At 42.2% G+C, this 26,161-nt stretch overlaps 1 protein-coding gene and 1 pseudogene across 6 annotated transcripts in view; one reads left to right on the forward strand and one right to left on the reverse strand.

Moving 5' to 3' along the window:
* The window catches only part of KIF5C (kinesin family member 5C), a 154,145-nt gene that overhangs the window by 60,729 nt on the left and 67,255 nt on the right, over nucleotides 1-26,161 (forward strand). For all 6 annotated transcript variants that reach the window (XR_013172754.1, XM_077153748.1, XM_077153749.1 and 3 more), the window contains exons 3-10: nucleotides 839-912; nucleotides 7,092-7,196; nucleotides 10,009-10,057; nucleotides 10,334-10,389; nucleotides 11,102-11,189; nucleotides 12,968-13,092; nucleotides 15,545-15,649; nucleotides 16,031-16,179. Coding sequence is in view for 5 of the 6 variants with exons in the window: in XM_077153748.1 (XP_077009863.1) it covers nucleotides 839-912; nucleotides 7,092-7,196; nucleotides 10,009-10,057; nucleotides 10,334-10,389; nucleotides 11,102-11,189; nucleotides 12,968-13,092; nucleotides 15,545-15,649; nucleotides 16,031-16,179 (751 nt within the window). In the remaining variant the exon portion in view is untranslated. The remainder of the gene's footprint in view (nucleotides 1-838; nucleotides 913-7,091; nucleotides 7,197-10,008; nucleotides 10,058-10,333; nucleotides 10,390-11,101; nucleotides 11,190-12,967; nucleotides 13,093-15,544; nucleotides 15,650-16,030; nucleotides 16,180-26,161) is intronic.
* LOC143676312 (stress-associated endoplasmic reticulum protein 1 pseudogene) lies at nucleotides 25,611-25,889 on the reverse strand (annotated as a pseudogene).

Below are 26,161 nucleotides of genomic sequence, written 5' to 3' on the forward strand. Positions count from 1 at the left end.
AGGAAGCAGGAGGGGAATGAGCGCTAAGTATATTTTAATCACCTCTGCTGCTTTGAAACAATCCCACAGATCATCTCCAGTCCTTCAGTACAAAGCAGGCTCCCCACCAGGCGCCTCCCCTTACCCCCCCCATGTGAGGTGGGGGGCTTTTAGCGTGTGCTCCTTGTGTAATTAAAAGACATTCCCGACCTGATGAGCCAAGATGAGCCAAGGCCATCTCGTAAGCCCAGCCTCTGAGAAAACAGCGGCATTAAATCTGAGTCAAAGCCCTGCAGGTTTCTGGGCAGGTTCAATTGTCCCTGCCCAGCCCCTTTGACAGAGCAGGGTCTCTTGTTCCTCCCCCAGCTGAGGACAGCGCCAGTGGCCTCCACCGGAGCCCTCCCCAAGGAGCTTGTCTGGGCCAGCGGTTTAGAGGGACCCAAATCAGATCTTCAGGAAAGAATTTCATTCTACACCTCCCTCCAGTTTCCCCTGCCAGTCTCGAGAGATTAATTTATGGAAGAAAACTCAAAGCATCCTTCTACTAAAAAGAAATTGTTCTGCTCCCTGTCTCTGTCCTAATTTTGATGTTACAGGGAGAATATATGTCTGCCTCCTTCTTCATTAATATATTCTGTGGGAATATGAGTCCATTGCCTTCTATTCGTGAAGCAATGGAGGCTCTCATTTCAGCTTTTATCTTATAATTCTACTTAAAATGCAAATGGAGTTGGAAATAGATCATATGTGTGAAAAATGAAAGATGGGCCATTTGGAAAATGTAATTTTAAAATATGCAACCAACACCAGCATATGATCAAAGTAATGAATTAATATTAATTTTTTTTCTTGCTTGCAGATGTCCTTGAAGGTTACAATGGGACAATTTTTGCATATGGACAGACTTCGTCAGGAAAAACCCACACCATGGAGGTAAGATTGCAGCCTGCTATAGTCAGCCTCCAAGATGTGTGAATGGAGCTCTAGTTTCCAGCAAAACTTGAGGCGCATGTTACTTTTTTACTTGGAAATAGAGATGGTTAAGGAGAGGGTTAGTTAGATTTGGCAAATTTGTTACATCTTTGAGTAGTTTTAAAATTTGCTGGGAGTGTTGAAATCTCAGGCATTCAGTATTTTAAAAAGTCCCTTGTCAATAGCTCTGTCAAAATAATAATAATAAATTGTATTCAGTGATAATCACCCAAGCTAAGCAGTGGTCGAGTATCCTTACAGAAGTCAGCCCTGATCTGGCTGCGCAGGTCTGTTCTGAAATTCATTTATTCTGAAAAGGGCCTCTGGGGAAGCAAGTCTCCTTTGAATAAATGAAAAACTCTAAGTCACAGATTTAAGAGTTGGCTTGTGGGCCAAAGTCAGCCAACAGATAAAATTTTAGTTGTCCTGAACAGTATGATTTTTTTTTTTAATTTCAGGTAATGTTTAAAATGATAAGATTTCATACAATTTTAATTTTTCCAACGTTGGTTGAAAATTCTGAAGGTCTAGGAACACTGCATGAATTTCCCCATCATATAAAATGCAGACTTCACACAAAAGGGATCTTCCTTGTCTTGTTCACATTTTCGTTCACAATTCTAGTGCCTGGAACAGCAGCTGTCACATAGGAGGGGCTTGATGAAATATTTGTTAAAATGGTAGCCGCCTGGTGACCCCATACGGGGCTGAGCTCTCTAATGTACCCCAGTACAGTCCATGGGCACCATGAATGAATCTGAACTTGTATTCAGCATCCTTCCTTATTGACTTAAACACCAGACCCCTCTAGGCACTCGAGGGTGTGACCCCAGCTCACACTTGGCAGTACAGTGTGACAGCTCCATGCTGACCTGCCCATTGAAGTCATGTCTACAGACAGAATCAGTCCCTTTTACTTACTTCCTCTTGTCCTACTTTCTACCATGGCTGCTATGAAGCCTCCAGGGCTGGATAATTCTTCCAAGGGCTAGGCCCACCTCACAGGTGAGAAGAGGTACAGAGAGTGTTATAAGAAACTGCACAGAGGAAGTTTGGGGAATTCAGCTTATAAGCAGAAGGGTAAGGTAAATCTTTAATCCTTCCAGTTTAGGTTTTTTTCATTTACCGTAACCTCCTGAGAATATCACTGAGATGGGCTGCTGTGGAATTGATTTAGCTTATGAATCATTCTTACTGAAGAGGAAATTTCAAAGGTGTGAGGCTAAAATCCTCGGAGCTCTGATTCTGTTCACACCAGTTTCAAGTGTGGAGTACAACTCTGGGGGACCTCGTTTCAGTTGTCTTAACTCACTTTTACCCATTTTGCTGAAGACAAAGTGGCTCAGAGACTGCACAGATAAATGAAGGCGCACGGCGTGTTTGCCACCCCTTTCTGACTGAGCAGGACTATTTCCTATGCTGAGCTGCAGCGTCCCAAATTCCCTGTATGTCACATCCCACAGTGTACATCTTGGAAATGCATCCATTGCTCCAGGACCCTCACCTGCCTCTCTTACTGTGCCCCATTCCCTTGATCTTTTTTGGGCTCTACAAAAGTTGCAGTTATGGTTTTGTGAGTCCTGCCCACTTCAGTAGCTGTGGGGGAAAAATGCCTTCGTAGGTTCTCAGGCATGAAACAGAGAAAGAGATATGGCATCTCAGGAGGGAGTCAGTCTCTTGGTATTTAGAAAATAACCAAATTACAGACAAAAAAAAAAACAACTCCGTATTTAAAACCCCCAAACTCTTAGGAAATACCAGAAATGTAAACTGCAGGTCATCAAGAGAAAGACCTTGCCCCAAGTAGGAGTCTTCTTTAGAAGGGGGTAGGGGTCGGTGTGAGTAGGGTGGTGACAAAGAAGTACATCTGCTCCTTAAAACTAAAATTGGGGAAAATTTGTTAAATTAAAGGGCTCTAAGTCCTTTCTATCTCACACTGTAAACTCCATAAAGCCTTCTGGTGCTGCTGGCAGTGAGATCACTCCTGGGGGACTTACAGGGAAGTGGGTTCTATGAAGGTCATACCTCCAGGTGCCTGAATTCTATCACCTCTCTGTCCTTGTCCACTTTAAGCGATAATGTGTTGATTTTTTTAATGGTGATTTTTGAAGCTCACATATTTGTGCTCACAACAAGAAAGAGAGTGGATGTGAGTCCTTTCCTAGTCACTCAACTTCTTAACTTCCATAGGGAAATTATAGATTGGAGAAAAGGTAGGGGGTATTTTAGAGGAAAACAGAAGAAAAGAGCCTTAAGCTGAAGTCATAGAGACTGTAGGAAACTAAGAAATCCAGGACCCTGGAATGCAATTAAATAAAAGAACTGCCGGGCTTGTACCATCTGAAAAGGAGGATTTTATGTATTTGGAATTATACATTGTGATCTTTGAAAGGCTTTAGGAAGGGGATGTTAACTCCCTGAATGGACAAAGCTGTCACGTTTTAAAAACTGTTTTTTCATTTCTAATCCCCCCATTTTTTGCCTGACTTCCAGTGGTGACTCCATTGCATTCTATTGAAGGGAATAAACCCGATAAGCCTACATAAAATTGGAAAGATTAGTTTTTCAAGACGCGGCATTTAAGGAGCTGTTGCAGTAAAATTATGACGCACTAACTAGTGTTGGTGCTCAACTTGGTGCTGCAGTAATGCCCAGGGCTCTGGGCTTGTGCCGCCAGTGTTCACAGGACAGCTAGGAGGCAGGGGCTGCGAGTGCTGGCTGCAGCAGGACAGGAGGCTTTCCTTTGTTCAGTGTGTGAGGCTGGGAGGGTGCCTCAGCCCTGTGGCCCTCTTCAGCACACCCTGTGATTCTTCCTCATGCCCAAAGGGACACCTGGGGCCATCCGAATGGTGCAGGCTTCCCAGCTGCTGAGCCAAGCCTGCCAAGGGTTTTTTTTTTTTTGCATGGGCAGGCACCGGAAATCGAACTGGGGTCTCTGGCATGGCAGGCGGGAACTCTGCCACTGAGCCACCATGGCCTGTCCCTGCCAATTGCTTTTTAATGTGCATTTGATGCTCGTGTGAGCTCACTGGCTGCCTGCCTTCCCAGCTTTGGCATCCCAGGAGACTGTCTTGCTTGGGAGGTGCTGGAGGCAGTTCTGAGGGTCTTGGTCAGTGGCACGTGGCCTGGGTCTTGCTTCTTCTTTCATACGTGCTCCTAGAAGGCCACATTCAGAAATAGGAACAGTTTTGGAAGAGAATTATTCTGGAGCCAATCATAAAAATTCCTTTTTTCTTTTGCTTTCTGGAAGAAACAAGAGGATGATGAAACAGTATGTCAAGTCCATTGCTGATTCTCTGACCACACTATACTTCTCACGACTCTGTAAATGGGCACTGTTCATTCTCAGCTCCTGTCCTTTCGCTGCATCACTCCTATCTCATCTTCTCTGCCTCTGCCGTTTGACTGTGTTTACTCTTAGTCATCCACTCGGTTTGTGTCCCTCAAGGACAACATCCCGCATCACCCCAGCTGGAAGGGTGAATGTCTGAATTTCTGTCCTCCCTACTGCGTTACCACTGTTCATTGCCCGAGGTGACTGTTTGTGTGCAGGCGTGAGTATTTCATTTTCAAGGCAATGAATGTAGAAGCAGTGGAGACCGTTGTCTCCACCCCCACCCCCGTGTACGCAAACCACACACCACACACCTGTGGATTGTTGAGGGAGTCACCTTGTCCTAAAGGCCCTCACTATTCTCGGGCACCGTCCAAATGTGGTAGACTTTGGTATCACTCCTGTCACCACAGGGGCATGTGTGTGTGTGTGTGATTTTGCCTTCTCCAGATGAACAGTCTGTCTGCTGTCATGTGATCTGGGGGGTGGGGGGAGGACTTCGGGGAGACAGAATGGGGAGTGTTCCAGACCGGTCTGCCTGGGTCCTTTCCCTGTGAGAGGTGCACAGGACTGACGTCCTCCTTCCAGCGAGAATCAACTGGAAGATAAACGTGTTGGAACGCAGCTAGGGAAGCAGGATTCAGAGTCACTTCTAAGTGCACCACCAGTGGTGGGGCCACAGGAAGACAGTACAGGTTACCATGGTCCATTCCAGGCTCTGGGAGGCTCGGGTGGGTGCATTTCCTGATTGGCCAGTGCAGCGGTAACATCTGACGGGATGGAGTTCTGTATTTTCACAATAGGTGTCGTTTCTGACGACAGTTGGCACAGTCAGAAGTACATGGTGACCGTGTCTGATTTCTTGCATGTTTATAGTGGCCTATATGATGTGAAAGTTCCCAAGATTTGAGATCCTTTGTCTCCATCATTGGGTGCTGTTTTCATAAGATACAAATATTTATGATGTGGGGTAGAAATGTGTTTTTAAACCCTTTAGGTCAAATGAGTCTCCCAAACTTCTTAAAGGAAACTGCTATAAGCTGAATAATTTAATAGTTATACTTATGGAACCCTTACTGTGTTACCATATATATATATATAAAGTGTGTACTTTGTATACACTATTTAATTTGAATTCCACGTAATTCTATGTAATAGATACCATATGTACTTGTCAGTATCTAAGATACAGTAAGCATAAGTAGTGTGTGTGTGAAATACATTTACACTGGCCATTCCTATCTAACTGAAAATAGAATAAAAGCACATGAAATGATTTGAGATTCTTAACAGATGAGGGCCTGTCAGGGGAGTACCCATTTTCCTAGGTAAGAGAGCTTTCTCTTGTTTTTAATAGAGTGGAAGTTCAGGAAACAGGCATGCACAGATGGAATCATGAAGTATTTAGTCCTGGGGTTCATTTGAGTTCTTGCTTTTGGTAACTCAAATGTTGGCTTGAGACTCAGCCTTTCGAAGAGGCACTGTGTAGTGATTCCTGAAGGATAAAGAAGGTTTAAATGAGGAAAACACAGCAGATCTCCTAGGTATTGGACAGATTTGAAACAGGAATTTGAGTAAAAATTGTAAAGGTGTTGGGTATCCCTGGAAGAATGACGAGCAAACTGGGTTTTCTACTTTTTTCCCAGGTCTGTTTGTTCCCAGAATTTTAAAACTTCCTAAAAGTCCGGAAAATTCTACAGTTGCCAATTATCAGTTTAGACCTGCAGACTTTGTGCATTGATGTTTTGTTTAACATGTGAAATTGAACTTAAATGTTCATTTGAATGTGGGCTTAAAACAAGGCTCTCTGGAAGTTGTGCACTTATGTTCAGGCTAAGGACATTGCCTTAAATACCTTTGGAACTCTTCTTTGAGAATTGCTTTCAGATCTGATAACATATTTAAAAAAAAAAATGAGTTCAGTGGTAGCAAATGTTTGCCCTTAAAAATAAATTTAGTAATGGTCAAATGTAAGAAGCAATCATCTATCCCTCTACCCCTTAGGTAAAACAAATAGAAGTAGAATGGGGGGAGAAAGGATAAGAGAATTTTAAAGTAGATTTAAGTTTTAGAAGCAACCACAAATGTTTTGGAACCATTCAAGCTGGTAATTATAGATTTAAAAAGAAATTGATAAAACTGATTTTCTTGAATGGTTTGTAAAATGACACTGAAGTTATTTCCTGAAGTTGGGTTCTTAAAAGCTTTTGAGCAATGATAACATTAATGGAATTATCCCTTTCAGTTCTCAAGGTGATTTAATTCAAGGAGATTAATTTACTTGGGTTTGAGTTCTGACACATTTGTAACAATTAGAAAAACAACAACCAAATTTAGTGTGTCATAGTTGCCCATCTGTTCTCATTCATTCTCCTATCCCCCTTCCCCCTCCCTCCTCCACACACACACACACACACTCTTTCTCTCTCTCTCTCTCATACTCACATGCTCCCCCACACTCATTTTCTCTCTCAAACACGTTCACACACACCTCTCACTCACACTCAAACACACACACACACTGATTTAGTGTCATGAGTGCAACAAGTGGGATTCCCTGGGGCTTCAGAACCATACAGAACAAGCTCCCCCCTGCTGGGAAAAAGGGTTATAACACCTTGAGTCACTCATTCAACTCTTGATGTGTTGGCATGTCAGGTAGACTCCACGGGAGCAGGCAGTCCATCCACGGGTGTCCCTCTCACCGGACTTGGGTTTAAGAAGCCCCATGTGAATCCCTTCTCTCTCTCACGTATTTCCCAGGGCTTTGGCTGTGAACTGCCTGTGTTTGTTTTTCGGTCCCCAGGGGAAGCTGCATGACCCTCAGCTCATGGGAATCATCCCGAGGATAGCACATGATATCTTCGATCACATCTATTCCATGGATGAAAACCTGGAATTTCACATCAAGGTGGGTCCTGTTGATTGCGTCCCAAGAGAAGAGACTGCGCCGCAGTTCATGTTGCTCAGCCTTACCCCTTTTAGGTAGCTGCAAAAGATGATCTTATCTAATTTGAATAACATCCCTATAGTAAGCAGAGCCGTATGTGCTATTTAATGATTTAGGCTAATTCTAAGATAGCTGGATAGTTAGCTTGAGATAGTGAGATAATTAAAGTCACGGCCCTTCTTTAGCATGGAGTCTTCTGGAGAGTTGCCTGAATTCTAGGGTTGACCCTATGGATTTCTGTAGATTGGCTGGAATGTGTCCATGTTTGGGCTCCATGGAACATGGTCCTTCATATTAATAGGTGGGCTACTAGGAGAAAGGGCCCTGTGGCTGAATAAGTTGGGAAAATGCTTTTTAACAATGTTAGACTTATCAAAAGCTTAAATATGCTGCTGTGCAATTTGTGGCTCTGCAAAGGAGACATGCACTATATTACCTTAAGAAGCAAATAGAGGAAGTTGTTAACAGACATAGAACCTGATGGACTGGAGAGATGTGATGAATCAGGAAATTTGCTCCCTGCTTTTCTTTCTTTCTTTCTTTTTTACCCAATTAAAGAAAATTGGGATATAATTCACATACCAATGAATGCATAATTCAGTGATTTTTAGTATATTCACAAAACTGTGCAACCATGACCTCTATCTGATATCAGAATATTTTCATCTGAAAAGAATTTTCACCTGAAAAGAAACCTTGCACCCATTATAATCCCTGCTTTTCTGACCTCTTGCGTTGTTCCTTTCTCTTGCCCCAGACCATCTTTCCCTCTTAATTATGCGGGTAGGGTAGAACGGGACACCATGGCAGCTCATGTCCCCAATTCCATTTTTCCAATTCCAGATTCCCTAGGGAAGGACTCGCTGGCCCAGCCTACAGTAGGTGCTCCTGGTCCAGTTAGCTCCGCCCAGGATGTAAGGGGTGGTCTGGGTCCCCACCCTGTGACAGTGGGGAGGGGTTGAGAGGAGATGGGGTAGAGGACAGGGCAGTTCTAAGAAGGCATGTGGCTGAGCAGATTGGCCAAGAGCTAGCCTTTTAGGCTGGAATGTTGGTCCTTCAGGCCTTCATTTTAGAGACAGCAAATCAAAATCCAAGGAAGTAGAATTAGATGACTAGGGTTACATACTATGTTATTGGCAGAGCTGAGAATAGACCCTACATCTCCTGGCCACCCCAGAGATGCTGTATGTTTTCCATTTTGCTGTGCTTCCTCCTTCACTTATTTCAGTTATGTATCTTCCCTAAATTACATGAAAATAAGGCAACATTGTTTGCCCAGTATAAGTTACATCTGGAAAAATCACTTTCCCTTACAGTTCCCTTTGTTGGCTAAAGCCCTGTTCTACTTTTTTTTCCAGGGTTCTTTATATCTAAGTCTACAGAAGCTTGTTGCTTTGATGGGATCAAGATTTAGGAGCTTAAGTACATCTCTTAAATCTGTTTGCATTTAAGTACTTTAAAGGATGGCAGGGTTCTTATGTGATAATCCCAGCATAAAATGTAAGATGTCAAACCAATTACTACCCTCAAAATAGGGTCTTGTATTAGAATCTTATTAAGATAAAAACAACCATAGCATGCATAGAGGAAAGAAACAAAACCAAACAAGAAACAACAACAACAAAAAACACCTTGTAAGTCTCTGGGGCTGAATATTATAGTCAAGTTGCTATTGGGCCCTCGTAGTTATGCTCACTCATATCATAAATAATACTTTTAAATGGACTACTTTATATTTTGAACTGAGTAGTGCCAGGCTTAATCAAGAAAAGAATCTTTTTTTTAATCATTTAATAATATAGCTTCCAAAGATATGGTAATAACTGACAGAGATGAAAAGAGAAATGGACTAATCAAAATTCATAATGGGAAATTTTAACACATTCTCTGCCTTAAAACATCAAACAGAAAATGATAGACCAAGTAAAGCAGTATATGGGGGCTGAGAGAGAGGGTCACCAGCGTGGACTATTGTAATAAACTCCTAACTGAAGAAAAGAATCTTAAAGCAATGCTGAAAATCTGCTTTCTAGAATGAGTCCCATAGAGGTTTGAACACTATTTCTGAATGTGCCATTTCTTAATACCGAACGACGCCTATTTATTTCTCTCTCACCTGAGTCTCTTAAAGTATTAAAAATGACAAAACAGCAAGAACAAAACAATAATCAGCTGGAAGGTTTTCTTTTCCTTCTCATAGTCTGATCATCTTTTGTTATTTTATTCCAATCCTTCCTGAACTTCCCAGATCTGGCCTCTGCCACCAGCTCTCTCTGCTATCTTTTTGAACTCGCATCCTTCCAAGCACGCTGCCTTCACCCTCCTTTCCCATGTTTGGATCATGCTCTCCACCTGGTCTGGTGAAGCTGTCAGCATCATGAATCCAGGGAGGCCTGCTAGGGTTTGACAATTATTTACAAAGAATGCTTTATAATTTGACTGTTGCCATACCCAGGAATGTGCTTGATGCTTATCTAAGGTGAAACCTAGAGTCTAGCATGTGATATAAGTCACACCTGAACTGGCACCAAGAGGGAGCTGTGATGTGTGGGGTCGGGAGTGGGCCACCCTTAGCAGGGGTGTGAAGAGAAGCCATTAATTTTGGGAGCAGGAGGGACACAGCAGCCAGAGCTCTGCAGTCAAGGATTCCTGCATCTTTCTTTGGGCCCCATCTTACTGTTCTCAGCTGTGCGTGACGAAAGCTCTTATAAGTTCTAATAATGATTTTGAAATGTAGTATGTCACTTCTGTTTCAAACTCAATTTGTTTTTAGGTTTCCTATTTTGAGATCTACCTGGACAAAATAAGGGACTTACTTGATGGTGAGTAGCTTGAAATCTTGTCCTTTGTGTGTTCTATAACTAAAGTACTGGGAGGTACAAATGATTCACAGCTGTTCAGCTTACGGAAGTCATGAAGATTTATAGAGATGTTCTCTTACCTTCAGGCCATATCCTGTTTCTCAGCCAAGGCTTAAACTTGCATATTAGAAAGATATTAGATTTGCCTATCTTCTATAACAATTTCTGTTTTTCCTCCAGTATTGGGTCTTTAACTTTTCTTTTCTTCTTTGCATGTCATCATTATTATCCCTGTAGTATCCAAGACAAACTTGGCTGTTCATGAAGATAAAAACAGAGTCCCATACGTAAAGGTATGAGGAAGATTTGATTGGTGATGCAATTGATTTCTCTCCAGTCACTGTCATCATAATTATTTATATAAGATGCCCTGGATATTATCTATAATGGGCATATAGATATTTAATCATGTTCCTTATATTTAATATTCATCTGGTTAAAATAGTAATTAAATGCTTCATTTTATCTCTCCTTTATGTCAGCATATCACAGACATCTAACCACCTGAAATAAGAGCTGCAGAAAAGAACAACTATTTGATATTCACATTTAAAGAGGCTTTGGGATTGAGTGCAATGATTCATACTCTGCAGTTAGAGGAAGCCTAGCAGAGCATTATGTCTAGAACTTCAGATTCTGTTTAGGTTGGTGACTAAATGTTACATAAAGATGGAGAGAGCAAAGCCCAACTTGGTACATTTCTTCTTCTCTCATTGATTTTCTTCTTTTGATTTCCTGTCTCCACCTCTGTTGAGCATGAATACATATTCAAAAGTCCAAGAAGGTCAGATATTCCTTTTATGGTTTACTTCTGGATTTCCTAGCATTTGCTCTGACTTCTCTTTAGTGTAGAATTCAGGCAAGGAGCAAAAACTGTTGGATCTGTACCATAGTCTTTCTGTTTATCTGCCCCTCTAAAGGAAAAATGAGAAAATATTTAGCTGTTTCAAAATATTGTTGCTTTCCAATTTTTTTAATGGCCAATCTGATCCAACTCTATCCCAGGGGTGCACCGAGCGGTTTGTATCAAGCCCCGAAGAAGTCATGGATGTTATAGATGAAGGAAAAGCAAATCGACATGTGGCCGTAACAAGTAAGCTTTGGGGATGGAATTTTCTCGACTCCCAGTTAATATGAAATGGCTGCCTCACCACTGGGAGAGGGGGGCTTTGGGGTACAAGTCACATCCTAGGTGTGGGGTTGATGGAGAGGCAGCTTGGATTTGCACCTGAGGGACCGTGCAGTACAGGTCTGTCTTGGCCGGTCCGGAGAGACAGTGCCTGCTGCTGCCCAGATGTGCTCTGAGATCTTCACAGTATCAGTTGAGACTCCCTGGACCCTGATAACAGCCCAGCCCTGAGCATTGGGGAAAGCAACGAATGGCCAATCTTAATTTTGTAGTATGTTTCTAAATTTCTTTTAGCCATGTTATTGTTTGGGCTTAAACAGAAAAATCCAAGCCACAAATTCTATATGTTAGTTGTGCATGTGGAAAGTATCCATATTAGATTTCTGCCTTCTGTAAAAAAAGGACAAGAGAGGCAAGGGGGAGCTCAGGAGAGTGGAGCTGGGAGTTTTACCATAAACCTTGAGATGCCCTGTTAACAACAGGCACATTCCGATCAGCTCATTTACCTGGTGGTTCCCTCTTCAGCATGGGCATCATGTCTCAGAGAAGCAGATTATAGCAGCAGCAATTCCCTAAAAAGACTGGGGTTTCCAATCTTATTCAGAGGGCTGTGGGCACATGACAGTGAGCTCACATGGAGAGGCGTTGAAGTTAACTAAGGACATCCAGCTTGGAGGAGAGAAAACAGGCTGGGAAAATGGAGGTGGACATTGCACTATGTTCTCACATGTGCAAGGTGCTGACATGCAGAAGGTCAGCTTGCTCCATGCGATCGGAATGGGGAGGGCCAGTGGGGACTGTTGACATTACTGGAAGGCAGATTCTGACCTCCCACAAAAAGAACTCTAATCCTTAAAGCTGCCCCAAGTCAAGCCTGCTCCCCAGAGAGGAGGGGCATTCCTGTCGGTGCAGAGGAGATTCAAGCATTGGTTGTATACCCACACACCTGTGAGGGAAAGTAAGATTGATATTCTTAGAGTAATAGCAGCTCTCATCTCAAAAAAAGTATTGGCCATGTTTCTTAAACTTTTGTTAGTCATGAATTATTCATGGCAGACCTGACAACTCATTTTGACTCTCTGGCTCAGAACTGAATGTCCAGAACATTGCTATTTTCTTATCATTTCTACTAAGGTGGTTTTAAGGAATGATTGTAGTGAGGGTTGAACGAGACCATCTCTGGTGGACAAGTTGCAGGGTCCCAAAACATTTTTATTTTCAGAACCCTGTTCTAATGAAGCGTGTTTAATCTTTGAGACCTTCTGTGTGCCTAACGTGGGTTATAGAACAAGGGTGTCTTAGTCCTTCCTTCTGTATGAAAGCTTTCGATGTTACTGATAAGATCAGGCTTGTGTTCATGAGTAGGATAGAATACACTGGGTCCTAATTGTGATGACAAAGGTAGAGGGATTTCAAGTGAAGTAGTGAAGCAATCTGTGAGCTCTTCAAGGAGTCAGGGTTGAGTTGGGTCTTCGAGGAAGGGGGCGTTAGGCAGAGCTGGAGAACTGGTTATCTTAAACCAGTGACTCAGGTTTTTAGATTAGTTTCTGTGCTACTTGAAGACATTTTGAAGCCTTCATTTCTAGAATGAGCCTTGTTTTTGAGAAGATACAGTTTTTAAAATTGGTTGAACTTCAGCAAAATCGAGCTATTAGGCATGATTTGTTGCGCTTTTTAAACAGGGGTTTGCTACCTTAAATTCATACACTCTTTGTAGAGGAGTAAACTCTTGTCTTTTTCAGACATGAATGAACACAGCTCTAGAAGTCACAGTATCTTCCTGATTAATATTAAACAAGAGAATGTAGAGACTGAAAAAAAACTCAGTGGGAAGCTTTATCTGGTTGATTTGGCTGGGAGTGAAAAGGTAATTCGTTTTTTATTTGTATTATCTATAATTTTACCCTGTTATTTGCTTCAGTGTGCAATGGTATAATTTTCGTACCTTCCAATTCCCTGGTTTTAAGGTTTGTGATGTTGTGCCAAGATGTTATTAAATTTAACCTTTGTTTTCCTGCTCTTTCTTTTCTGGTTCTGAATTCCCCTGTTCGCGTCACAGACAAGTGCTTTGTGTGCTAAATCTGATTTATGCTTAATAGGCCCTGGTGCTGGCATTAGATGAGTGTTGGTCTGAACTTAGCCTAGCAAAGGAAGCCACACAGATGCGGGAGGGACACTGACTTCTAAGCAAAGATCCCTGGGTTGTGCCAGATTCCAGTAGGCTAGGAAAAAGGCTTTGCCATTGGAATATGGCAGCTCTCCCTCTGCAGCTTTGTATGCTGATAGAGGGCCTGGAATCTGGGGCTCTCCCTGAGTGTCCCCGTCTCTCAGCAGTCAGCATGGACAGTCCCACACGAGTGGCCTCAGCTCCTTCACGCTGTGAGGTTTGTAAACAGTGTTCTAGCGATCTGCCTGGCCACTCCTGGTTTTTCTGAGCTCTCCCTTTGGCATCTGTTCGCCATCTCCTGCTCTCCCAGGTTCTGGCTGGGGCCATGCTTCAAACCAAAGTGGCCTCCCCAAGCCTTCAGCCTGCCTTCTGCCAGCCTCTTCTGCATGGTGCCCGTGGCAGCTTCTGCTCTCCCACCCTGGCTGGGGGCTCTGAGGCCCTCAGGCGACATCACAGAGCAAGTCCCTGCTCACAGTACCCTTTGGCCTCTGTCATCACTCACATCGGCTGATGGTTCCTAGGGGGTAGCCCTGACACCTGCCCAGTCTCCCTGACCGTATCCCTTTGCCCCACTTAACCTCGTCACACCATGGAGATGCCCATATGCCAGGAAGTGTCCACTAACATCCATGTAAGTTATGGCGGCTCAGATTGTGGAGCCGTGAGCAAAGAGCATCTTGACACTCCTGATTGGGTGTCTGAAGTATAAGGGGTGTAGACTGCTAATTTTAATTAAATAGCATGGCAGTGACAGAACAGTGTTGTTTAGTTCTAGAATGGATATTAACAGCCAGGATGGGCTCCACTGCCGCACCAATTGTATGGGCCCCTCTCATACTAGAGCTGGCCGGCTTTCCCTTTAGAGCAGAGAGATGGCTATTTAGGGCCTCAGTGCAGCTGGAAAACGCCTCATGCTGGCCGTTCAGAGTGGAGGCGTTTCCTGTGCATTGTGTTGGTGGTTATTGCCAATGAGAATATTAATGAGGCATCTTAAACTTGTGGTTCTTCACATGGTTTCTTTAGCTCACATCTGTTTTCCTTTGCCCTCATTGTGTCCCCATGGAGGTGAATCTAACAGAATAGAGCCTTCGGCTTTATTCTGTGCACCCCCCGCCCCAAGGGCATTCTCCCCTTGGGCTGGCAAGGTGACATCTCTGGAGCTTAGTTTCCCTGTCTGTAAAAGGAAGGATAGAACTTATTCTGCATATTTCATGGAGTTACAATGCTCAGCCATGAAAGCACCTTGAAAAACACTGTGTAAACCGACTTGTTTCTCACCCATCAGCACATTACCTCCCTATCTCTAGGCAGGGACACCCTCCCCCCACTGCCCCCCCAGTTCCCAGAGAGATAAGAATCTATCCTATAGGTATTCATCTCTATTGTGAGGAATTCGTCCATTATATGTAATTGGAATATATCTTTGTGCAGTTTAAAGTCATTTCCCTCGTTTTCCTTTCTTCAGAAGCAGCTGCTCGCCCTGCTTCATTCGTTCGGTCAGCACAGTTATGAATCACATTGAGTTCCCTTTTCTAGAGCGAATGCTGTAAATGTGGAATGACCTGTAATAACACAGAAGAGGAGGAACTGCGGTCCCTCTGGCTGCAGTGGAAAAAAGACAGATTCACAATGCTGTATACATTCTTTTGGCTTTTCACCCCTCTCTAAGTTTTTTGCCTTTTTTTCATGCTGTAGGAATTAGTAGGGCAGGAGCAGAGTCGGCAGCCATTGCTACCACCTGTTGTCCTCTGCCTGAATTTGGAGCTTGAAATGGACACTTTCCCTGTATGTCCATTGTTGTGGCTCAGGACAGTATTTTCTCTTCATGCCTTAGTCTCTCAGGACCCGGGCCCATCTGTGGTTGCAGCACCCGCAGCTTGCTCTCCTCGGATGGATGACCCCAGGAGAAGCGTCTGCAGTTCTGCCACTTGAGGCATTTCAGCCATTTCCCCTAAACCTAATTGAGAGGAAAATGACAAGTGAGAACAGATCCCCAGCCTCCTACACTAAGAATGGTCTTATCAGTGTGGCTCTTATTTACTTTTATTTTTATTTGCATTCCAAAAGGAGTCCCCCTTTGCCTTCATGTTCATTTGGAATTTTTGTGCTTTGACTATCTGGTACAGCTCATTGCTCTCTCTTCTTTTGGCAGGTCAGCAAAACTGGTGCTGAGGGAGCCGTTCTTGATGAAGCTAAAAATATCAATAAGTCTTTGTCTGCTCTTGGAAATGTGATCTCTGCCTTAGCAGAAGGGACAGTAAGTGATCCTTTCTACAGCTATTAAATAATATTATGAGAAGTTGTCTTTTGGGTACATATAACTCTTTTTGCCACACCCCCAAGAGATTGAGCTGTATTTCTGGTTGGAAAGGGACAGAGGGAATCCTGGCTGTGAACACTTTGCTCACTTGGGGATCCTGACCATTAAAATGTGTGCACAGTGACACTGATTTCCTGTGACCCAGGTCACAGAATGGGTGTGTAAACTGTGACAAGGTCCTGACACTTGGCGACAAATTCCTGTTTCCTATGTGTTTCTAAGCCCATTGTCACCTCCACTAATTTGCTTGCTTCTGTTTTTTTTTTTTTTTCTTTGAATGGGCTGCCAAAAACCTATACTTTTCCTTTTTCTAAATAGAAAACACACGTACCGTACCGGGACAGCAAGATGACGCGGATTCTTCAGGACTCTCTGGGTGGGAACTGTAGAACCACGATTGTCATTTGCTGTTCTCCCTCTGTCTTCAATGAGGCTGAGACCAAATCCACGCTGATGTTTGGACAGAGGTGGGTAGTCTCCTGTGACCCATGCTGTGTACTATCACTGGGTCCTAGGAGTGAGTGGGGAAGGGCTGGGGTCAGAGAGGTAGGAAAGTGAGGTGGTGGGCAGCCTGTTGCTAAATTGCACCTAGCAGGTGATCTCTCTATCATCGATCAGGGACAAAGGAATAGTGAACAGGAATATGCCAATCAAAGCTATGATGTTAAGACATTAAAGTACAATCTTATTATAGATGTGAGGGTTGGTAATTCAGTGGCGGGTTACTCAGTGGCGGGTTACTTTTGTTCATTATTGAAATGAAGGGTTGCAGGATTGAGAGCATATAAAATGCAGGACTGGTAACAACCTATTTGGGATCCAATGTGAAGTTGCTAATTGAAAAATTGGAAACGTATGAATATAGAGCAATGACATAAACAAAAAAGGGAGGAAAAGGAATCCTGAAGCAAACCCTGGGTAGGGGATTCAGAATGTATGTTGAGGAAAGGGGTGTGTGGCAGCCACCTTTTCACCTTTCCGGTGTTAATAGGTGGGAAGCAGGGATGGCTCAGTTATCTAAAAACAACAGTCCTGTGTGGGGGTTGATGTGTTCATACCTTCCTTTCCTTTCTTGCCATCATCTGTCTCTCGTCCACCCTCTCCCAAGGCCTAATTCTCTTCTGCCGTGTTTCCTCGGTTGGGGTCTGGCCCCATCCTCAATGCTCAGTGGGCTGACCTGGGACACGAGGCTGGGAGGTGTGGATCCTGTTGCCATCGCCTGTTCAGTTCTGTGATTGTGTGATCATTAGACATGTTAGCAGTTCTCTGTGGACTTCAGCTGCCTCATCTGTCAGTGGGTGCACGCAGCGCGCCCTCTGCCTTCCTCCTGGGAGCTCACAGCGCGGTTCCTAGCGAGAGGCCAGGTGGGGTGGGCATGCCTGGGAACTGCCGTGGCTTGTTTCAACTGCATTAAAGCCCAGTCATTTCCTGAGCCCTCAATAGAACATAGAATTACACAGCCGTGGCACCTGCGGGATGTCTAAATAAATAATAATTACATCGAAATGTTGTAGAACTCATATATATCTTTTAAACTGGATTTGGGTCCTTTTCGTCTGAATCACTTCCTTGATTAACCAAATCCTTAGGCCAGAGGGACTGCAGTGGGATAAGATCTGCTATTCTCAGGGGCTGTGGGTTACCTCTAAACCAGCATCTGCTTTCAGGAAATACTGAACACTACTGCGCTTCTCTTGCTCCACCCTCCCACCCCACCCCAGCCTCCTGTTTGAACAGTTTCTTCTGACGACATGTTTGAGCAAACCAGCCCCAAATAAAGGAAACAAAAAAAATCTCACCAGCAAAGCACATGTATCTTTATGAGCCAGAGACCCCCGGGGTGCTGGGCATTGGTCTCCAGGTGACCATTGGTTGGTGGCTGTCTGCAGCTGTCCACAGGAAGAGTTTTAGGTATAAGCTCAAATGCTTTCCTTTCTTCTGATCTGACTGAGGCCATGCTTGACTCCAGTATTATCACTAGCACAGTTTTTCAGTGCCAGGCATGTCAGTTCTAACGGGTAAGCATTATCGCACCTTTGTACAGAGGATGGAATTGAGGCTTAGGCTCAGAGCCATTAAAGCCAGTGAATGATGAACGTGTAGGCTGTCAGAGGATGTGCACTTTATTTCCAAGTTCTCCCATGCGGCTGCTTGACCCAGGGACCTGGGTGGAACGCAGGCCTCTGGGGTCAGTAAATCTGGTTCTGATGCTCAGTTCTGCTACTGATTTGTTCTCTCATTGATTTCTCTTCTCTGAACCACAGTCTTCTCGTCTGTAGGGAGATATAATAATGCCTGCTTCTGAGAAATATTGGGAGTATTACATGAGACGGTTCAGTTTTTACTTAGCCCAGGAACAGGCATGTAGTAGCCTTAGTGATTGAAGGTTCCCCTTTTCCTCCATCTTAAACAGTCTGACAATATGGAGACTTGGGAAAGTGAAATAATAGATGAAGAGTCAGATACTTTTTGTAGGGCACAGATCTGAAGCAGAATTAGAATTTTCTTAAAAGAGTGGTTAAAGAAATATTGCTGATGATTTGGGATTCCAAGGAATAAAAAGTATGTTGGTTGTGCTTTTAAATGGAATCATTTGATTGACAGTCTTTTATCGGCATCATCTAGATTCTTAGTTCTGTGAGGGCAAGGGCTGGGTTTCTCTTTGCCACCAGTGTCTCATCAGCATCCAATACGACTAGCACACTGTAGGCACTCAAAAAGTAAATGTTTGTCAAATGAATGAGTTTATGAATCTAATTCTTACTTAATAGGATTCCTTGGAACATTAGGGTAGTTGCTGAACTGTGGGACACTATTATGTCCAAAAGTTTGGTTGGGTTTAGATTCCACTTCCTTTCCAAACTGTTAAATCCCTCCCAAGGTATGGGCATTTGTTCCTTTTTCCTCTATCCCTGAGTTAATGGACCCCTCAAGGGTACCTAACTTCTCTGTGGGGCCAATACCTGCTCTATTGTTACATATACTTATTGAACCCAATTACACAGCAGGCATGAGTCTGAATATCAGGTTAGACATGGCATCTGAAAGCTAATGAGATTAAGCCCTTTGAAAGCAGAAAAGACTGCCAGGCACATCCTAAATTCAGTGTAACGAGGGTTCATTATTTATATTCTTATTAGAAAGGTGGCTGGACCTTAGGGCAGTAGGAGATTTCTTAGTTATTCCTACGTGATTTTTTGAAGGACATGAAGAAAGTCTGTGTTTGTTGTTAGGTTTGATTGTATGGATGCTCTGAATAAAATAACACTATATCTTTTGAAGGAGTAGAAGCATGATAGAGTCTACAAATGCCCCACGGCACCGTCCCCATTCAGCCCTCTTCAGTATCCTAGATTAGGTATTGAAATTTAGAAGAAAAAAATGATCTTATCTTGTCTATTTCTAGGTTTCTGTTTGGTCAGGCTTTGGTCGGGCTTGTTCCCTTGAGTCCCTTCAGCACTGTGCTGGGTTAAAGAGGCTAGTAGAAGGCCTCATCGATGCCCCAAAGAGCTTTTAAGCTAATTGAGGAAGCAACTTGAATTTCCAGGCAGGAAAGAGTTAAAGTCCAGACTCTGTGATAAAGCTGAACACTCACTGCTCACAGGGATAGGGCTTGATATGGGTTATAGTTTTAGGTTTTTCTTCTAGTTGCTCTAAGATACTGGAGACTAAAAGAAATATCAGTATAATGTTTCAGCAATCATACTCATTTGTTAAATCCTATCTTCTCTATTATAATCCTACCTACTCCTTTGATCTTTCTCCCAACATTTAGGGGTATTTGGGCGATGCCCATTCTAACTTTTTCATGTGAAAGGGGCTGTCGATAATATGAAATAGGGGGATGGAACTTACTGATATTCTAGAGAGGCTGGGCCCTCTGGGTTTCAGGACTTAAATGGTTTAGGAGCCCGTCTGGAGGTTGTAGGTTTCTGGAAAGTGATCATAGTGGATGAACCTTTGTAGAATTTCAGATAGAGTCCTAGGTGTTCTTTAGGGTTGGCAGAAATGGTTTTGGTTGGGGTTTGGCAAACCATGATAAATAGCAACATTTAGCTGAAGCTCGTGTAGGAGTAGCCTCCAGAGTTGCCTCTCGACTCTATTTGATCTCTCTTAGCCATTGATAGCTTACTTGTTACAATTCCTTCCCCTTTTTTGGTCAGGCAGGCATTGTTATCCCACAGTGCCAGAGCCAGGTCCGTCCCCAGGAATCATCTCTGATGTTGCCAGGAAGACTTTGAGCCCTGGATGCCATGTCCCACGTAGGGGGAAGAGTAATGATTTTACTAGTAGAGTTGGGCTTAGAGAGAGAGAGGCCACATCTAGCAACAAAAGACGTCCTCTGAAGTACCTTTTAGGCATAACTATAGGTAGGCTTAGCTTCTCCGCTTCATAAGAGCAAGCCTCAAGAGTAAGAACTTGGCCTAATGATAGTAATAGGGGTTTCCCTGGTGGTAAAGTTTAATAGCTCCTTATTTTTTCTCCTATTCCTCAAGGAACTTTGCCAATACTTTTGAATTATCTGCTCAACATACTCTGGGATATATCTGGGCATTACATTAAATTATACAGAATGACAAGCCCTCATTCCCATTCTGGGCTCCCTGTGTTTGGGTTGTTTAAAGGATCTATCCAGACTGGTTGAGTTAGATTATGTGCTACAGAAAATTTAGATTTTGGTCAAAATAAACCCCTCTTTCTTCAGTCTTATAGAGTATGTAAAGTTCTAAAATACAATGTCCTCCTTACCCCTGTATTCTGATTTCCCTTAGTCCTGACCCAATCGGCTTCATTCTTATCTCTAACTGAAGCCTGATCTCTCTTTCAGTTTTAACAGTTATATGTGGCAATGCTGACCTTCAGAACTGCAGAACTCCTACTCTGAGCCCTGGGTGACACACAGGTACCCAAAGTTTCAGGGAAATACCTGAAATACATATATAGCGCAACCTCTCAGAATCTAGAAATAACAATTACAACTCTGGACTAGGTGTGACTGCTGTAAGAGCATATAATATAGGCCCCAAATTTCTGAATGAGACCATACAATATTTGCTCTTTTGTTTCTGGCTTTTAAAAAACATTTTTTATTTTTTATTGAAATCATCCAACATGTACAATAGTAGTTCACAGTATTAACATATAGCTGTGCATTTATCATCACATTTTGACTTTTTTTCTTTTGTGTGAAAAATAATATATATACAAAAAAAGCAATAAATTTCAAAGTACATAATAACAGTTATAGAACAGATTTCAAAGTTAGGTATGGGTTACAATTACACAATTTTAGGTTTTTACTTCCAGCTGCTCTAAGATACTGGAGACTAAAAGAAACATCAATATAATGATTCAGCAATCATACTAATTTGTTAAACACTACCTTCTCTGTATAACTCCACCATCACCTTTGATCTTTTACCCACTCTTTGGGGGTATTTGGGCTATGCCTGTTGTAACTTTTTCATGTGGGAAAGGGCTGTCATAATAAGGGATGGGGGATGGTACTAGTTGATATAATGGAGAGTCTGGTCCTCTACATTTTAGAACTTTTCTGGTCATGGGACCCATATGGAGGTTGTAGGTTTTTGGAAAGTTAATCCTAGTGCATGGAACCTTTGTAGAATCTTATATAGCATCCTAGGTATTCTTTAGGATTGGCAAGAATGGTTTTGGATGGGGTTTGGCAAGTTATAGTAGATAGCAATGTCCAACTGAAACTTGCATAAGAGTGACTCCAAAGTAGCCTCTTGACTCTATTTGAAATCTCTCAGCCACTGATACCTTATTTGTTATACTTCTTTTCCCCCTTTTGGTCAGGATGGCATTGTTGAATCCACAGTACCAGGGTCAAACTCATCCCTGGGAGCCATCTCCTACATGTTTTTGGCTTATTTTTGCATCACGTAATGTCTCACAGGTTCATTCCCAGTGTTGCACACCTCACGACTTCATTCCTTTCTGTAGCAGCACAATATTTGGTCATATGTATACACCACAGTTCACCATTCGCCTTCTCAGTGTGTCCTTCAGCCACTTCATCCACAGGACATCATGTACGTCCAGAGTCAACAGTCTATGTCTCACATTATCCTAACTTAATGGCATAATTATCAATACTCAATTTTAGACAATTTTCATTGCTCCTAAGAGAAAAGTAAGCAATAAACACACCCTCACCAAAGAGAAAATCTAAACCTCCCCTTAATTCTTGTCCTCCCCCCCATTATTTACCCCTAATATTGCTGTAGTACTGTTGATGTCTTCCTGTTAAACATAACCCATGGCATGCGATAATGGTTTCCACCCTATACCCTGATATTGTAAACATTGTACAAGATTCATACCTTTGAATCAGTATTCATCAGTGGGATACATGGCTCTATATAACCCCTTTCAATCATATTCAACTTCAGTATGATAATATTACTTATAGACCCACTAACGAACTGCCTTCACTTCTGTCTGTCCCCTTATGTTTAAGTATGACCTTATTAGCTAACCGTTCACCCGTCTCTAGCTTCCGTGTATGTTTAGGTCCCCTGTATTCTGTATTATAAGCCTCTGAGTTTACCTTTACCGAGATCATAAAAGCAAAATCATACAGTATCTATCCTTTTGTGTCTGATTTATTTCACTCAGCATTATGTCCTCAAAATTCATCCATGTCGTCATATGCTTCAGGACATCATTTCATCTTACTGCTGCATAATATTCCGTTATATGTATATACCACATTTTGTTTATCTACTCATGTATTAACGGGCACTTGGATTGTTTCTATCTTTTGGCAATTGTGAATAATGCTGCTATGAACATCAGTATGCTAATGTCTATTTATGTCACTGCTTTCAGATCTTCTGGGTATATACCAAATAGTGGTATTGCCGGGTCATAGGCCGACTTGATGTTTAGTTTTCTAAGGAACTGTCAAACTGTCTTCCATAGTACCTGTACCATTATACATTCCCACCAGTTGTGCATAAGTGTCTCTATTTCTCCACATCCTCTTTGTAGTTTCTTGTTTGTTTAATAGCAGCAATTCTTATAGGTGTGAGGTGATTCTTCTCTGTAGTCTTGATCTGAATTTTCCTTATAGCTAATGAAAATCAGCATTTCTTCATGTGCTTTTAGCCATCTGTATTTGCTCTTCAGAAAAATGTCTTCACATATTTAGCCCATTTTATAATTGGGTTGTTTTATTGTTGAGAGTTACATGATTTTTTTGTGTGTACAGACTATCAATCCTTAATCGGATATGCGATTTCCAAATGTTTTCTCCCATTGAGTTGGCTGCCTCTTCACCCTTTTGACAAAGTGCTTTGAGGCACAGAAACTTTTGTTTTTAAGGAGTTCCCATTTATCTATTTTTTTCTTTTGTTGCTTGTGCTTTGGGTGTAAAGTTTAGGAAGCTACCTCCCATTACTAGGTCTTGAAGATGTTTCCCTATATTTTCTTCTATTAGGGTTTTTTTTTTTAAACAACTCAAGTGCATTTTATTTTAATGCTGTGCTCAACATTAGATATCTAAATTCAACTGGGAAAGGGAGATCAAAAGATTGTTTTTCTATTAACCAAACTGGGATAATAATGAGATGAGGGAAAACCCTAAGGGAAGTATCTGTACTTTTTATATATTTTTCTTGCTACCAATTTCTGTGCTGGGTACTATTTAAACTCAAGTACAATTTGACACCAGGCACTCTTTAAAAATAATTTTCTATTAACTATAAAAAGTAAATTTACATAACATAGAAAAATAATTTTCTTTTAGAAGTCATGAAATATTCAGAGAACTTTATTTTTTTTTTTATTTATTTATTTTTTTTTTTAAAGGAAAGACAGAGAGAAGGAAGGAAGGATAGAAGGAAGGAAGGAAGGAAGAAAGGGAAACATTTTTAAACATTTTCTTGTTTTTATTGTATTCTGTTTCTCCGTTTTTGTTACATGGGCTGGGGCCGGGAATCGAACCGAGGTCCTCCGGCATAGCAGGCAAGCACTTTGCCCGCTGAGCCACCGCGGCCCACCCAGAGAGAACTTTATTTTTAAAGGACAAATCAAGTAAGATACAATTTTTGTTTACCCGAACATGCATAATCCATCCTTAATATAAGATGCACTCAAATGTTAAGTTACACATGAAATACAAAGGGAATGTGATTTTACATGTATAAAATGAGCGCATCAATACCAGTTTATCAGTTAAATTAATCAAGACATTGTACATTTTTTAAAAACCCAACGTCTTAAAGCCAATTATGTATAGTAAACCAAGGGAAATTCTGATATGGAATGGGTTAATGCAAAACAAAAATTAAGGCACCTGCTATGAATTTAGAGCAGCAGCTTTCATTTGAAAAGTTTATAAAACAGACTTATTTAATCCAGACACCTATTTCAAGGAGGGAACCAAATATAGGGTTTGATTTACTGAGTGAGAAAGGCAGGTAATGATGTGGTTAAAAAACTGCTGGCGCAAGGTCAGCTGATTCCTTATTCCTTTATTTGGAGCAGCTCAGCTAACCTGAGTAGTCAACATCCTTAACTACTCCTCTCCCTTTTCCCCATGTGGGATTATCAGAAGCTCTCTATGAGGTTCACACTGTGTATAGACTAGGTAGATTTCCCCTCTTTTCCCTCTTAACCTTAAAAAGAGATATGCTGAGACTATTAGCAAAGCCGAAATAAGCCGCTTTTTTCCAATTCATTAGTAGATACCTCAGCCTTTTTTCACCAAGTTATGGCTAAGGATATAAATAGCCAATACTTGCAGTTTTTCAACAGTACTAGAAAATCCAAAACCTGCCTTATCACCCTCACCCCATTAGTGGAAGGGAAATTTGATCAGTTAAAACCTGTAAAATCATACTACAAAGGAATACTAAAGACTGATCCTTATCACTAAATCGATTTAATTTCAAATGTTGCTCTAATCTGATGTATCTATTAACAGCAATTTAATCATAAACCCAGTATAAGCATTTCTAAACCAAGTGTAACTTTTAGTTTAGCTGATGTGCCCTTTTGGTATTAAAAGTGCTAGCAACATGCTAAGATGTCTTATGGCACATTGGGATCAAAAGCATGTCCTGATGAGGGCACCCATCTTTAGTAGTATTTTTTCCTTAAATTTTGTCTAGTATAATAACCCCCTTTGACATATTTAAATAATTTTGATGAAATCGATGCTGACATAAACAATCTTCCTATCTTGGCTAGTGAAACTGTAATAGCTAAGTTACAAAATGCTCAATCAAATTTTTTTCTTTGTCTTTTTAATTGCATCTTAGGTTAATATATTCATTCATGCAAAATCCAAGGTAGTATATATAGAAAGACTATTGTTAAAATAGATGTTGTGGCTCTATGCATCTCCCTTCACATTAGGCATGTAGAAGCTTTCCAAAATTTTCGGGTGCTAAAGGTCATGGTAAAACTAGGCCATGAAGCTGTTCCATTTATCAGCACCTTATTACCGGGCAGTTACTTGACCTTATATAGGAATGTGATTTTCAATTCAAGAGAGAGTTATAAAGTGCTTACTTATCTATATAAAAACCAGATTCCAAATTTTTAAATTAAGCTAATTGTGTTGACACATTAGGGTGAACAAAATTTAGACCCTGTCTACACAGATTTGATCTAATTATCCATACTGCATACCGTTTTAAACAATCATATAGAAAAACTTACTCCTTACTGACTGAATAAGTAGGGCCCACTACTGAAGCTTAACAATCACATTTTATTGCTTTAGTCATGTGGTGCTTTTACAAGGCACTGAGGTATGGCCTAGAAAACTTGGAATGACCGGTGAGGAAACCTTGGACTGACACATGAAGTATGATGTGAAAAGTCATTCTGAGGCAGGATGCTTTACTGGATTGTTTTTAACCAGGGTGTCAAAAATCAGGAATGAGTTCAAGTTCAAGTTCACAGGAAAATGGAAGCATTTTAAGGTCAGTCACTTTACATGCCTGTCCTGATAGCGTGAATAATCCGGAAAATTGCAGCGCCACAAGCAAACCAAAATGAAGAGTGCTGACAACCACGGTCCTACAGATGCCTTCTCCTTGGGGGCACTTCTCGAGGTCTTGGAGACGCTGCCGCGCGGGGTCATGTACTTGCTGTGCTTCTCGCTGGCCGTACGGATCCGTTTCCGCTGCTTGGCGACCATCTGCCCGGTGCCACTATTGGGCCCGGTACCTCCCTCGGACAAGCTCGCTGGCCTGCTCTCGGGCCCGCAGTGAGGCTGGGTTCCTAGAGCCCGTGCTGAGCTTTGGCTGCCGGGCCTGGGCGCGGTGCACCGAGGCGCTGAGCACTAGCCGGCGTGGGCTGCGGACTGACTGCTGCCACGGGATCCACAGGCAGCCAGGACAGGGTGCAGGAGCAAGAGCGCACGCTGCGAGGACGCCCTCCCGTCGCCACCGCTGCTCTGGCAGCCGCCGA

Source organism: Tamandua tetradactyla, chromosome 3 (genome assembly GCF_023851605.1).
Source record: "Tamandua tetradactyla isolate mTamTet1 chromosome 3, mTamTet1.pri, whole genome shotgun sequence".
In the NCBI taxonomy this organism is placed as follows: Eukaryota; Metazoa; Chordata; class Mammalia; order Pilosa; family Myrmecophagidae; genus Tamandua; species Tamandua tetradactyla.